Source organism: Vidua chalybeata, chromosome 17 (assembly GCF_026979565.1).
Source record: "Vidua chalybeata isolate OUT-0048 chromosome 17, bVidCha1 merged haplotype, whole genome shotgun sequence".
Lineage (NCBI taxonomy): Eukaryota > Metazoa > Chordata > Aves > Passeriformes > Viduidae > Vidua > Vidua chalybeata.
This window is the reverse complement of record NC_071546.1, coordinates 11,511,545-11,526,224: the sequence shown is the minus strand read 5'-3', so window position 1 is coordinate 11,526,224 and position 14,680 is coordinate 11,511,545. Positions and strand designations below refer to the sequence as shown.

General features: G+C 39.5%; 1 protein-coding gene across 4 annotated transcripts in view; it reads left to right on the top strand.

Annotated features, from left to right (window-relative positions):
• The window catches only part of GNAS (GNAS complex locus), a 133,754-nt gene extending 120,140 nt beyond the window's left edge, over window positions 1–13,614 (top strand). For all 4 annotated transcript variants that reach the window (XM_053958244.1, XM_053958245.1, XM_053958246.1 and 1 more), the window contains 7 exons: window positions 4,447–4,501; window positions 4,843–4,916; window positions 5,365–5,423; window positions 7,037–7,157; window positions 8,130–8,260; window positions 8,784–8,851; window positions 9,729–13,614. In XM_053958244.1, coding sequence (XP_053814219.1) covers window positions 4,447–4,501; window positions 4,843–4,916; window positions 5,365–5,423; window positions 7,037–7,157; window positions 8,130–8,260; window positions 8,784–8,851; window positions 9,729–9,875 — 655 coding nt within the window. In that variant the 3' untranslated portion in view covers window positions 9,876–13,614. The remainder of the gene's footprint in view (window positions 1–4,446; window positions 4,502–4,842; window positions 4,917–5,364; window positions 5,424–7,036; window positions 7,158–8,129; window positions 8,261–8,783; window positions 8,852–9,728) is intronic.
• The last annotated feature ends 1,066 nt before the right edge of the window (window positions 13,615–14,680 follow it).

The following is a 14,680-nucleotide window of genomic DNA, read 5'->3' as shown; positions in this document are numbered from 1 at the left end:
ATGCACTCTTGTTTACCATAAACACTGTTAATGTTGAGTTAAATTTCAGTTTAAAACTACTTTAAGTAGTACTTTGTAGTTCTGATAGGCTGTAGATAAATAAAAATCCATTGGACATTTGCACAGTTTGGTCTTTAGGGTGATCAGTAAAAAAATATTAATTTCTTTCTGGTCATAGAAACCTGAATTGGAAAGACTATTTAGAGGTGATACGGGGAAATGCCAGCATAATTCTTAGTAAAATCTTGATAATTCTTCGTAATTCTGGTGGGTTCTTACTAATATCTTGGTAGAAACACATGACTCAGTGGAAATGAAAAATGGAAAATCATTTCCACTGACTCAGGGGACTTGGGGCAATTAACTACTCAGTGTGCCTGCCTTTAAAATAGGGTTGTGCCATGTGTGCATTTTGGGGTGTGATGGTGGAGGCAGGAAATGCAGCCTCAGTGGAGGCAGGCGGGAACTGCAAGTCTGATTTACTGTCTGTAAAATACCTCGAGGCTTTTTAGAGGCAAGGAACTTCACAAATGCAGAGTTTCAGTGCTACTGTTGAGGCTTATAAGTTATAAACAAACGTTGTCTTTAGTTGGGATTGAAATCTTGTTTTCATGAAGTATCTTGCTGACACTGAAGATGAGATCTAATTGTGTCTTTTAAGGGAGACATTTTATATGGAAATTCAAGTTACAACTTGACCAGAAAAAAAACCTGATGGAAATAATGCTCTTCAAATATAGGTGTGTTGTCAGTTTAAGACACCTTTCCAGTGTTGTTCTAGGCTGAAAACAAAAGCTCTTCTTCACAAAGAAAAAAAAAAAAAATTCCTGTGTGCCAACCATTTTGTCAGATGAGAGAGAGTAACATTTCAGTTGCTGTTTATTGAGCAGGCTGTCAGGAAATGCTCAGGGAAAGCAGCCTGAGTTCCCCTCCCGTGCTGCCCCAGACAGTGAAGCTGTGCTGGTTCTGAGGTGGAAGATTCCATGTGTCACACACCTTTCCAGCAGGGAAAACAAGCTGCAGTTCTTTGTCTGTCAGCAGCTCTGTTCATTCAGGAAATTCCCTCCATAGGGATAAAGCAGTTCTCTCTGGATGAAAGAACTCCAGAATAACTCAGGTACTGGCATATATCTTCATCTGAAATTGGGACATGGTTTTGATGTAATAGGTTTTGGTTAAAACTTGGAAAGAATTGAGGATGCATGTATGACCTAACTACTTAGACCTGCTGGAGCTAAGGAAAGTCTCTGTGTAGCTCTCTCTGTAAATCTACCCTTAAAATTAAAGACACTTTATTTGTCACAAAGATCTCCTTGGAACCCTTCACGTGTGGTTTTCCTTCCCTAAGCTAAAAAAGGGGACACAAAAATGTGGCATATCTTTTTATTTCAGATTGTTTTGATTTTTTGTTAATACCTTTCATTTTAATATCTCAGGGACACAACTGGTGCTGTCCTAGAGATGCTTCCTCTCAGTGTTGCTGACTACAAATAACCTGAAGTCTTTTGAGGTTTTTTTTTGTTGGTGTATGTCAGAGCTGTATCAGTGTTTTATAACACAGGCAAAAGAGCCTCTTACTACGTGACAGAATTTTGCAGAGCAGTAGCTGATCCTGTTACTTAGTCATGTCCAGAATGTGGCCCAAAGTGAGAATTGGCAGCAATGCTGAATGAATTATTTGCTTTCTGGAAAATAGCTTTTCCATATAATCTCTGGGAAGATTTTACAGAACAAAAAAAAACCCACTAACTTTGTAACTTGGTTCAAGGCTTGCTCGCAGTATAAAATTTGGTTTTGTGGTTTGACAGTTTTATGTGAATTATTTCATCAAGGTCACTTCTGTTTCTCCCTGTAAGTTCACTGCTGACACAGTAGATGGTGGGCACATCTCCAGTAGGCTTAGAACAATCTCTCACAGCAGTGAATTCGGCACACAAAGTAGTGCTCAAGTGGCCTCACTTATGTTTTGGGTAGAGCATAGCAAGAATTAAAAATAGAAATTAATGATGGTGAATTTGTGTTTATTTTGAATTGGGCTTTGTTCTCATCTGACTGGATTATTAGTTTAATTTACTGGATAAGTTGTTTGGCTTTGGCTAACATTGACTGAGAAGTCTCTGAACTCAGTGTATTGATGTTTTCTGAACTCTCATGCTCCTGCTGTTGCTCCTTATTTTAGGTGTATCAGAGCAGATCAAATTTCTGCTCCCCTTTTCTCCTCACATTTATTTTTACATTGACCAACCAACAGAACAATCCCCTTTCCTTACACGTGAGCAAAAAATCAAACTGCTTTTTAATGCCTTTAGCCCTTTCTAAAGCTGCTGGAGCAGAGTTTGATGAAAGGCACAAGGAAAAATCTTCACGGAACGAATGGCTGTGCTCCATTTCCCCTGAAATACCCCAGAGGCAGGAGGGGTTTTCTGGTGACTGTCTCACAGTGAAAGACTTCCTTCTCCAGGGAGCATTGTTAGGAGTGTCAGATGGTGCTGAATGTTGGGAGCTTGTTTTGGGGGGAAGAAGAAATGTTTATTCCATTGGAACTTGTTTTACCTGGCATGAGCGTTGCTGTTGGAATTCATCTCTAGTACAGTACTACTGCTCCTATGTGGCTGATGTTTTTCAAGGAAATCGTAGGCCTAAAAATAGTCTGCATAAACAACAGTAAGAGGTTTGTACTTTCAGTTCCATGTTTTAGCAATATCTTGTTGTTATTTTCTGATTTTCACTTTCCAAAATCCATTAAGCTGATTAGCAGAGTGTTTAAAAATAAAACAAAACAAAAACCAACAAAAAACCCCCAAAACAAAACCCAGCATAAAATGTTCTGCTTGGATAAATTCATGCAGAAAGGCTGGGTGATTGCAGAAATCACCTTTGTATCTTGATGAACATGTTCTGTTCGGAACATTTTTCAAGCATCCTCCAACTTGTGAAATTGCCACGTGATTCTGAAACTGTGCTCTGAGGGGAGAGGATGGGGTGGAAACACTCGTGCTACTTGGAACTCAGGGCTGTTGTACTTATTTAACATCCTCTGTGTACTGAACAGAGAGTTTTATATCTTCCCTTTGGATTAAAAAAAAAAAAAAAAAAAAAGACTTAACGGCTTGGAAGACATGAGGAAAAAATCCAGCTTGCAAATTGCAGTGCACAGTTTGTCACCATTTTATCCTTGTGAGTCTGTGGCCATGTCACGTTCCATGATGGAAATTCATTTTTGCACTTTGTCTCACGTGTTTTTGTGGTGTGTTAACTTAAGATACAATTTAATATGTTCAAAATTCTGTAATTCAGTCTAAATAAAAATTAATTTTCATGTGTCTCTGAAGCAAGATCATCTAGAAAAGGGCATTGCACTGATGCAGTTGTCAAAATACAGGATCATTTTTTTCCCCTTTCGCTGCTCCTCATTAGGTGTTTTAGGAAGTCAGTTGGGGCTGAGTGGTGTGGCTTTAGTGGCAGTTTTTTGGGGTTTTGATATCTGGGTCTCCCCCATTGAAGCTGGGACTGATGTTAGTGCACATTAAAGGAGGCAGGGAAAACTCACCTTTCCTTTGTGATTCCTGCTTGAGAGAGAAAACAATTCATGCAGAGGAATTTCCAAGGGAGCTCAAGGCCTGTTGGTTTAAAGGCTGATTAATCATTAATGTTAGGGGCAAAGCACTGCTGAAGTGGAAGGGGCTGAGCAAGGGGGCACCTGGCTGAGGACCTGGTGTTGGGCAATGGGACTGGGGGCAAACACCATAAAACCTGCAGCCTGAGCCGCTGGTTTGCCACCACAACAAAGCAGAATTCACTGATTCCTTGAGATTTTTGCTCTTGGAGTTGAAGTGAAAGGTAAGTAGTTACCATCTGTAGGTAGTGCCTAATGAATTTGACTGAAATATATCTCTACGCATTTAGCCAGCTAATGCTGCTGCTCCAGGAAGTAACTGAAACACTGATACAACAGCTGACAGAAAAATCAGTGTCCCCTCTCACTTAACTGAACTTGTACTGAAATTGCTTTAGGGCTTTCATTTATCTAAAGAACTATAGAGTTGATAAGTTGTTTAAAAATACTCATTTTACTTTCAGGGGAAGCAGGCAATTTGCTTGAGTCGTTGCTTCACCGTGAATAGCAGCAGGTTACATAGTGGGATCTGTATGAATAAATGACCTAAATTAAACTGCGGGGTGTTTGTGGCAGGAGGGGCTCCCTGGGATTCCCAGATGGATTCACTGAGCTGCTCTCAGCCCTCTGCCGGCTGCTGCTGGGAACGCTCCTCCCGAGCACAAAAACCCACATTTTGCCTTTCCAGCGTGTGATTTTTCATAGTTTTGTGAGCCTGAGGGCATTAAAATGCACCAGAATTTACCTGGGAACTCTCAGTTACTAAAGCATCAGAAGGCCTGGCGGATTTGAGAGTAACGACTTCCTCTTTTTTCTTTTCCTCTCCCCAGTTTTCTAGACAAGATTGACATAGTCAAACAGAACGAGTACACCCCATCTGACCAGGTATGTGGAGCTTTGTGAGAAATTTACACAATTTATCTGCCCCCTTCATCTCTGGGGGTAATTCATTCATTTTCTAATTGCCATTTCAAGTATTGCCATGCATTGTGCATTTTAGTATTCCAATAAAAGTGGCTTTGTCCTTTGGATTATGTTTATACACATAAATTATGTACAAGGTTACACCACTTAAAAGATTTCCATCATGCTTCTGTGGCACTGAACATTGCAGCGCTTGGTGTTGTAGTACAGCATGGAAAAAAAGGGGTTTATTTCCATTGCTGGATATATGGGAACGCACCAAGTACCTCTGTTGAGTCAGTGCATTTCCCTTTATGCTTTAGGATCTTCTCAGATGCAGAGTTTTGACATCAGGAATTTTTGAAACCAAGTTTCAGGTGGATAAAGTAAATTTTCAGTAAGTATAATTCTTTCTTTTTTATGTCTTTATGTTTTTCTTTTTATGTTTTTACATTTTTTAATACAACACAAACAAATACCAAGGGAAACTGGGAAGAGAGCCTACTATATATTCATTGGGCCTACTGTATTTCTCAAGTATCAGTGTTTAATACAAAGGAAGTATTTTACTACTTTTTAATTTAGTAGTTTGGCTTGAAAATGAAATGCAAATTGGTGTGCCTTATTTTAAATCACAAAGAACAAAATGTTTTAAATCTATTTTCTCTGCATGCATGTGTTCATGGACTGCTTACTTATTCAGGTTCTTGTAATCCAAGATTTCCCTTTAACTTCTATAACACAGAAGTCCTAAAGTTTCTTACTTTTATCTGTTTGCATGCAGACACAAACAAAAAACCCATCACAAAATGATTCTGACTGACTGGATTTATGTTTTTTTTTAGTATGTTTGATGTTGGAGGGCAACGAGATGAACGCCGAAAATGGATCCAGTGTTTTAATGGTAGGATTAGAATTTCTGGTGGCTTTATAAAATAGTTCTCTGCAAAATTGTAGTGCCTAATCTTCATTTTCTCAACTGTGTGAGAACTCCATCATCTTTCCATGTAGCTTAATAAGGAGTTATCTAACAGTCATACAGGATTGAATTTTTTTCTTGACATGTAAGCTCCTGTAACTACATAGAACATCTTTGAGGAGAATGCAGGTGGAGAGGAATTTGAATTGGATAACTTCAGCTTGTCCATTTCTTTGGCTTCCCTCTCCTCAGTTAATCAAGTATTTTTTGAGGTGGCTTTGTGCATTATTTGCCAGCTGTGAGAGTGTAAACTCCAAGCCATGTTCTGTCCTCCACGTACAGGTTTACATACAGATGTGCCTGTACAAAATATAGGGTAATTATTACATGCATAAAACCAGATTATCACATTTTTGTGTATAATTGCAGCTACTTGGCTCTGTTGTGGTGCTTCTTTCTGAATCAGCACTGGCCCAGTAATGCAGAATGAGGTTGTAGGGAGCATCTGTCTGGTTCTGGTTAGAGACATCTGGTGAGAGCTGGAGTCTCTTAACACCAGTGTCCCCATGAGTTCAGGTCAGGTTTAATTCCCACATGACTGCAATTAGGCAGATTGTGTCTGTCCTGAGTGTGACAGGTACTTCACTGCAGCTCTTTGTTTTACTCTGTGTCTGTTTGGATGAGAAACCTTTTTCCACACAGGTTTTTGTAAACCTAGACTTGGTGAAAATATTTTCTCTTCTTTGTTGTTTGGACAAAATAGCAATGAAGTTACACAAAAAAGTCCAGCTTTTTTTTTTTTTTTTTTAGAAAAGTTACAGTGAGATCCTAGAGAATAAAAAAAGCAGAATGCAAGTTGGAATTCATTGTACATTGCTACAGTTCCTGTCACAGAATCACCTGGACACTGTCTGTGTGTGTGGAAGGACTGGGCAGTATTTTCTTCTGTGCTGTTAGTGACAGATTTGTTTGGGTTTTACCTCTGCTCCTTCCTCTTCCTGTTACCTCATGGTCTGACTCATCTGTTCTGCTGCTGTGCCCGAGGTGGATGAGCCTGGCAGTCAGAGTGAGGGACTGGAGCAGCACAGGGATCCTGATCCTGGGAATGCCTCCCAGGGAAGAGATGGGGCTCTAAGCAGTAAAACTCACTACAGGGGAATCACTGCAATTACCCATGAATTCACTGCAGTCTGCTGTTGTTGTTACTACTCTTTACACAAATCAAAAGTGCTGTTTGTCCTGAGATTTTCCCCCAAGGACCTCCCTGTCCTTTCCTGATAACTCATGGTTGTTTCCAATTTTCTTTACACATTTTAAATTCTCCTCTTGGCTTTCTTCAGTTTCTTTCCCTTGCTCCAGTTCCTTTTTTCCTACATTTTCTGTCATTTGTCAGCTTCTGTTCTGGGGCCTGCCTTGCCTGTCTTCCATGGTTTCTTTACTTTCTTTTTTGATTCCTGGTACTTAAAAGCTGGCAGCAACAGCATCCCAGCCTGTTCTCTGCAGGGAGCTGAAAATCTGGCAGCTTCTTACTGAACTTCATGATTCCTGGCTATTTCTTCTGAAGCTTGGCATTAACTAAAGGGTATTTCTTGGTTTAGATGTGACTGCTATCATATTTGTGGTGGCGAGCAGTAGCTACAACATGGTGATACGAGAGGACAATCAGACCAATCGGCTGCAGGAAGCACTAAACCTCTTCAAGAGTATCTGGAACAACAGGTCTGTGAAAGGCTCTTCTCACTGAGATTGCTGATCCTGCCTCACACTGCAGTCACCACTCGTGGAGGGTCCTGGCTGGGACAAAGTTCTTTTTCTTCATAACAGCTCATAGAGTGCTGTGGTTTGGGTTTTGCCCAAAACAAGGCTGATAACACACTCATGCTGCTGAGCAGTGTGTGCAGAGCCCTCTCTGTTTCTCACACTGTCCCTGCAGTGAATCCTCAGGACTTTGGGGAGGGGACACAGGTGGGCAGATCCAAACTGACCAGAGGTGTGTTCCATGCCACATAACATCATTCTCTGCAGTAGGGGAAAAGAGGGGATTTTGGGAGGTTACCCAGCTTGCTGGATATTGATCTGCCCACAACAGGTGGTGAGTGATTGCCTTTGCATCACTTGTTTTGTCTTCTCCTCCCTTTTACTTATCCTTCACTAATGAAACAGTCATCATTTATATTTTTATCTTGACCCCCAGATTTTTTTGCTTTCATTCTCCCTTTCCTCCTCCTCCACCCCCTGAGGAGGAAGGTGACTGAGGAGCTGTGTGGTGCTTGGCTGCCCACCAGGGTTAACAGCACGGGGGGCTCTGTGATTCACATTTCCTGGCACAGTCTGGGCTGGTTCTTTGGTCACGGCCTCCCACCTCTAATGTTTATTACACTCAGATCATTGCAAACAGCTCTGCACAGCTACTAATTGGTGGTTGCCATATTGAGGCTGAAGTAATTAAAGTAGTGATGGAGCAGTGCTCTGGGAGGTGGAAATGTTCCCCTGGGATGGGTTTGGATTAATAGCACAAAGTGGGGAGCACCCTCAGGGTGTGCACACCTGCAGTTACACCCTTGGGAACCTTTCCAAATCATTCCAGTGAGTCATAGGACCTTGTCCCCAGACATGCTGTGTGACTTACTTTAAGTTTTTGTATGATCTGGGCTGTGCCTCCTAACAGTGTTTGGTTTCCCTTTTCTGCAGGTGGCTACGGACCATTTCAGTAATCCTTTTCCTGAATAAACAAGATTTGCTAGCAGAGAAAGTTTTGGCAGGGAAATCTAAAATTGAAGACTACTTTCCAGAATTTGCTCGCTACACTACACCAGATGATGGTAAGATTTTTGAGTTTTGTTTGCAATTTTTCATTTCCTTGTTAATCACATTTGTGATGGTTTTGGTAGCTTCAGCTAAGACTTGAAAACTCTTAAGTAGATGTAATCATCAATGTCTTTTAGCCAAATTGTAATGTTTAATTCAAGGTATTAATAATGAGAGATTCCTGCCTCTTAAACATTTAATATATTAATAATTTAATCGTGACAAAATCCTTTTACTTTGGTGTAGATCGCAGTCTTGATATTTTGTCACAAATGTGTCCTCGGGACTCCCCCCAGTGCTGCCTGTGGACATTTCTCTTACCTGCCAAATGCCTGGTACTGTGGCCATTGTACTATTCCCTTGGTCTCCTGAAATCCTGCTGGTTTAAATAATGTTATGGTTTGTCTTGTCTCACAGTCAGTTTTGCCAAGTGTGTTTCTGTCACATGTGAGCAGAAAACAGAACAAGTTGAGATTTTTAGGTGCTATTACCAGAAAACACCTGTTTTAATAAGATGCTTATTTTATTATTAATCAGCAACACCAGAGCCTGGTGAGGATCCCAGAGTTACAAGGGCCAAGTATTTTATTAGAGACGAGTTTCTTGTAAGTATTTCCTTTCTTTGCCTATTTCTTCTGCGATTCTTCTCAAACCCAAGCTCTTGCTCACCTTCTGCTGTTGCAAAGTGCTGTCACTTCTTGCGTTGTTTGTAATTAACATCCTCATTGCATCAACCACTGTTTATGAGCTTTACTACTCTTTCTTAGCTGCTTTTTGGATATTTGTTTGTACATAATTAAATAGTAAAAGAATTGGTGAGAATTAAGAAACCCCAAATAGAATGATGATTGAAGTCCTGCTGTTATTAATGGGGCCAGATTTTTATTCCATGCATTATTTCTAAAGATAGAGACTAATCAAGAGATGCCTCATTTGTCAGATATTAATGTCCTTTTCATATTATCTTTCCCATTACTGGTCAGCTGAAGCTATAATGGACATAGATTTTTTTTTTTTTTAAATGCTGTTACAATTACTTGAAATGGTGAGCTTGGCAATCAAATTGTGGACTCATTTTAAAATAGAGCAAAACAAAAAGTTGAGGGAGGCTTTCTGTAAAGCAGAGATAAAAGCTTTATACAGGGAGGCAAAATCCTCCTGCTTTTTTCATGGTCAAATGGACTAGGAGTTGTGTTGCTAAATCCACCAAAGCTGCATATAAATAATGGCATTTTCCTGAGTTCTCATTCCTCTCTGAAATTCCCCAGCTTGCAGTGACCACCTCACCGTATAGTTCTGATCATTTTGAATTTCATGTTTCAGGTGAAAAGTCTATGGGCATTTTGCCGCTCCGTTGCACTTTCTGAAGGCACAGCTCACACATGCACACCTCACCTTCATTCAGCCGAGCTCTGGGGACGGGTTGGGGTTCCCCCAGTGGGTTTTCATTTTAACCCAGTGTCTCTCTCTTGCTCTGCACAGAGAATCAGCACAGCAAGTGGAGATGGAAGGCACTACTGCTACCCTCACTTCACGTGTGCCGTGGACACAGAGAACATCCGGAGGGTTTTCAATGACTGTCGGGACATTATTCAGCGCATGCACCTTCGCCAATACGAGTTGTTGTGATGGAGAGCACTTTTTTCTGTGTTTTGGACTCCTTATTCCTTATTAAAAAAAAAAAGAAAAAAAAACACCCTTGCCCACATAGGGTGGAAGAGAACTGTTTGAATCTCCCATTGATTTGCACCCCTCAACTTTTTCTCCTTGCTGGACAATAGCAGCACTTCTAAGCTTGCTTCTGTACCCCTCGGACAGTTTGAGATGGCCCCTAACACTTAAAAGGCCATTTCCATGAGGATTCCCTAACATTGTTATTAACAAAAAAGAGAGAGAGGAAAAAAAAAAAAAAACAAAAAAAAAAAAACGAAAAAAAGAAATAAAACCTAATTAATTAAAACCCCTGAATGTGGAGCACCTGAAAGAATTGGGGATGAAAAAATTAAAACGTTGAAACAAAAATTGGGGGAGAGAAAACTTTAGGTAATTTAGCACTGCTGTGGGCATAATCCTATAACCCCTGATCTCCACTTTGTATCACTCACTGCATCCGAGTAACGAAGGTGCCAAGTCACAGACCAAGTTTGAAGACAGACCCTTGAGTTTGGTTCTCTGACTGTAATGTGGCTTTGGGCGGAAATACTGACAATTCTCCAACAGACCTAGACAGTGCAAAAACCAACTGCTACCTTTCAGAAGGGTATTTTTAAAACCAGTCTTGGTGGTCTAAAGACAACCATGGACATTTATGAATTGAACTGCGTATGGCCTGTGATTGCAGAAAGAGTTAACCACACACTGTTTTCAGTTTGTCCACTGATGATCCCGTCTGCTCTAAAAATCATTATCTAGACTGTAGTCCTCACAGTCTTTCCCTTCTTTTTCTTCTTCCCTTCCCTCATTTTTTATTTTACTGCTGGATTATTATTCTTGTACAGACTGTAAAATGTATTATTTTGTACAACTTTATTGAAAATAACTTGTAGAAGATCTTTGTGCCTTGATTATGGCTGTACCTGTACAATGAGCTAAGATGTAAGTATGTTTGATTGCGCTGTACAGCTTTGTCAACCCTATCTGCAGCATTAGCTCAAGGTAGGGAAAATTTATCTGTAGTTTAGTTTTTCTGGTTTATAAAAGAAGGAAAAATACTGTTTAGTAAAAAAAAAAAAGGAAAAAAAAGGAAAAAAAAAAAAAGAAAAAAGTACAAATTGTGCAAACTTAACCACTTTAAAAGTGAGGTCTTCAACAAGTGACCAGATGTTGCAGCATCGTGCTTTTTAATTTTTAGCTTTAATTCATTTAAATCTCTATCCAAATGCAAAACATGGCTTGTTTCTACATAAAACCAAATTTTGCTACAAATTATAAATGTTAGTCTTTGGTCATTCATAGTCCTTTTTTTTTTGCTAAAGACAAAAAAACCAGAACAATAACAGACACGTAGGGCATCATGCAGGTCTGGTGACCATCTCTAGACTGGGCCAAATACCCACCAACCTCGGCTTGCGCTGCGTGGGCAACGACTACCGGAATGACAAGGTGTGCACTGCCCTTGGATTTGGCCACTGAATTCCAGTTTCAAACGACATTTTTATTTCTCTTTTAATAAAGAGATACTTTAGAACCTTTTTTTTTTTGTTTTATATTAACTATATAAGTAGCTTAAAAGTGAAGATGTGTGGATTTTTTCTTAAACTTGAATAATTTATGCAAATTATATGCTTAGAACAACATGTGGTACAGTAAAAAGAAAAAAGAGCAAAAATCACTGTAGCAATAAGAGAGCATGTAATTTTAGTAACTACTACACTGCTTTATATTTTATACCTAGGTGTTTTATGTCTCTGTGAGTGTGTTACTTTTTCATGTGTCTAAACCTACGTGTACAATTTGTACAGAGTCAGAAATTACAGCTGTAATAACACATCTAGAACAGTGTTAGCCTATATTACTCAAACACCCCTGTTCCCCCTTCATTTACACCCCTAAACTGATCTGGATCTTAACTGCAGTGACTTTAAAAAGAAAAGAAACAACAAACACCAAAATTCTTGCCTCTTTGCCTTTCACACTAGCTTCCCTCCACCCAAGAGACCGTGTTGGCTTTCTTTGCTTGGGAAGAGATCCAGTTTAAATTCAAGTGAGGGCGTGGTCAGTGATGTCTGTGCAGCTAGATTTGCTTCAGGTATCGGATGCCTTTTCAATACTAAGAAATGCAACTGTTCAGAATTGTGACTTTTCATTTGCTTTTGTGGCTAAAGTCTTAAAATTAATCACACAGTCCATTTTCACTGGAGAGCAGGGATGTGAGGGAGTTACTGTCCCATCTCAATTCAGAATTACTTCCAGAAACACTGAATAGTTGAAAAATTTTAGCTGCAGTTGTTACTCGCCTTTCCAGAATGATCTTTCCTGTTCACAGGTTTAGACAGTTGCCACCTGAACTTTGTAGAACTGTAGAAAACATGACTGAAAATAGGCCCCTCCAATTCAGAATGTATCCAGTGCCTGTAGGTGAAGGGCTGGCGTTTCCACTAGGTAAAAATGGGACACACGTAGTGGAAAGGAAATTCATTGTGAGCCTTAATTTTAGTTACAGGAGCCAAAATCTTTATTTTAGTGCCAACCCTTATCTTTTTAAGCCTAGGAGGAGTTGGTGTGAACACCAAATTTATAAATGGAGAAAACCTGTAGTGGCGTGAGGAATGTAATCTCTTGTCTGAGAGAAACAAAGCACCTCCATTAAAAAAATTAACAAAATAAGCTTCTTCCTCTGATGAGGAGGGCACATAATAAGAATGAGCTATATAAGACAGCAACAGTTTAAGAAACCTAAAGCTTTATGTGAACAGATATGTTTAGGGGATGCTTTTTTTTTTTTTTTTTTTTAATGTGAGGAAAAAGGCAATTGTTTTGAATATGGTTGAGTTGCACAAGTATGGAGCGTGTGTGTGTCTTAATGTCTCAGTATTGCCTTTGTTAGTCTCTTTATTAGTCCATGCAGTTTGGTGGCCTGGTAAATGCAAGTCTTATTTTTAACAGCTTTCTTTTTCCTTTCTTTTTTTTTTTTTAATACAAAACCATAAAGCTTTAATGCTTGCTATTTAATAAGTAACTGTGTTTTCTTCTGTCTCTAATTTAGTGGCCATAATTTGCAGTTAATTGAACCATTCCAACCTAATGCTTACCCATATTTCTTAGTTTTGTTTTATTTATTTATTTGAACTTCTTGTTTTCATGATTGAAGACTGTCACTTCTGTCTCATTCATCTGTTTGGAAACTTCTGACCTTACAGCCAAAACTTAACTCATTCTACTCAGTATTCATCGTGATGCTGAAGTGTAAGATACCTGCAAATGTAAACACTACCACTTTTATTAATAAAAGCAAATACAGTGTTTTTAGGGCACATTTGCATCACTGTAGTTGAGGTTGTGTCAGTATTTCCATTGTAAACCTATGGAGGGTTGGCACTAAACTGCCCTAAGCTGAATCTTTGCCATACAAGGCTTCTGCTCAAGCGTGATTTTGGTGGGTTGGTTTTTCAGCAGTTTCCAACACAAACTCTTGTTTCTGTTTTAAGTTATACGGCTGTTTTGTTGGATGGGGGTTGGTTTAAAAAGAAAACAAAAAAAATAACAAACAAACCTGGTTCAAGATTGTTTTTGGCACTTCTGTAACTCAGAAATGGTTTTGATTTTAAAACAACCTTCGGCAAGCCAGTAACCTACAATATGGTCTGATCACTTTGGGTATTTTGTAAAAATAATAATAAATTGTAGAGATGTTGTGGTTTCAAAATCAGCTACTGTGCATTTGCAGTAACTTATTTCAACCCAAGAGCTTTTAGTAATTTGTGCATCAGAGCACACATTCAGTGTGGTGCAGCAGAGTAGGGATAATGCCTAAAGATTTTTTCTTTTTTAATAATGTGGAGAGATAAATGCACTATAGAGTAAAAAAGGATTCAACTGCCTCTGAAAGCATCAAAAACCACTCTCAAGAGGCTGAAACTGGAGCTCTGCAAGTTGATAGGAGCAGACTTTGATGCAAAAGCCTAGGAAGGCATCTTGGATCAGCTGTCATAGGCAGGAGTCCTTGAGGGCTTTTCTTCATTTATCTAAAAACTGTTTTGATTCGTGGCATCAGGGCAGGATTTAACTGAGGGCATGTCCTAACTCCAGAGGAAGGGAGGCTAACACTGCTCCACTGTGCTGCACAGAATTTATAACTGCAGGGTAATTTCCTCCTGCCAGTAAATCTATGCACAGATCTATTAATGTTCATGGCTTCAGAACTTGAGCACCTTGTAATTCGTCATGGTGTGTTGTTCCTGTAAATGATGGAGGATGTTTTGTATTATTTATCTTATTTTCCAATGTCAAAAGTTATGTGCCAGTAAAAACAAAAGACATAAACACAGGAGATTGGCCCTAGACGTGGAGGCAGAGCCCGTGACAGCTGAGTACCAGTCCAGTGCCTTAGTGACAATGCTCTTGGTGATTGGTGCTATACAAATGTCTTAAGAGTGATACAGTTGTTCTAAGTTATAAAATTATGTGACTCATTGTGGAAGAGAGTAAGTTCTCTTCTTTCCCCAGCTGTACCTAATGTGCTGTGTGTATTCCTAACAATGCTGGCACTCCTAAGACCTCTTCCATGGAAGCAGATGTTAAAATTCCTACTAACTTTAATAAGCAGGATCGGGGCCATAGATTACTATCAGTGGAAATCTCACACAGGAGCAGGTCCTCATCTCTAAGGTACATGTTGGGTTTGTATAACAGTAAAAATATTTATAAGCAAACATCTGCTTGCAGTCCAAAACCAAACTGTGCCCTTCTTCCTCAGCTTGCTATCTCTGAAAATT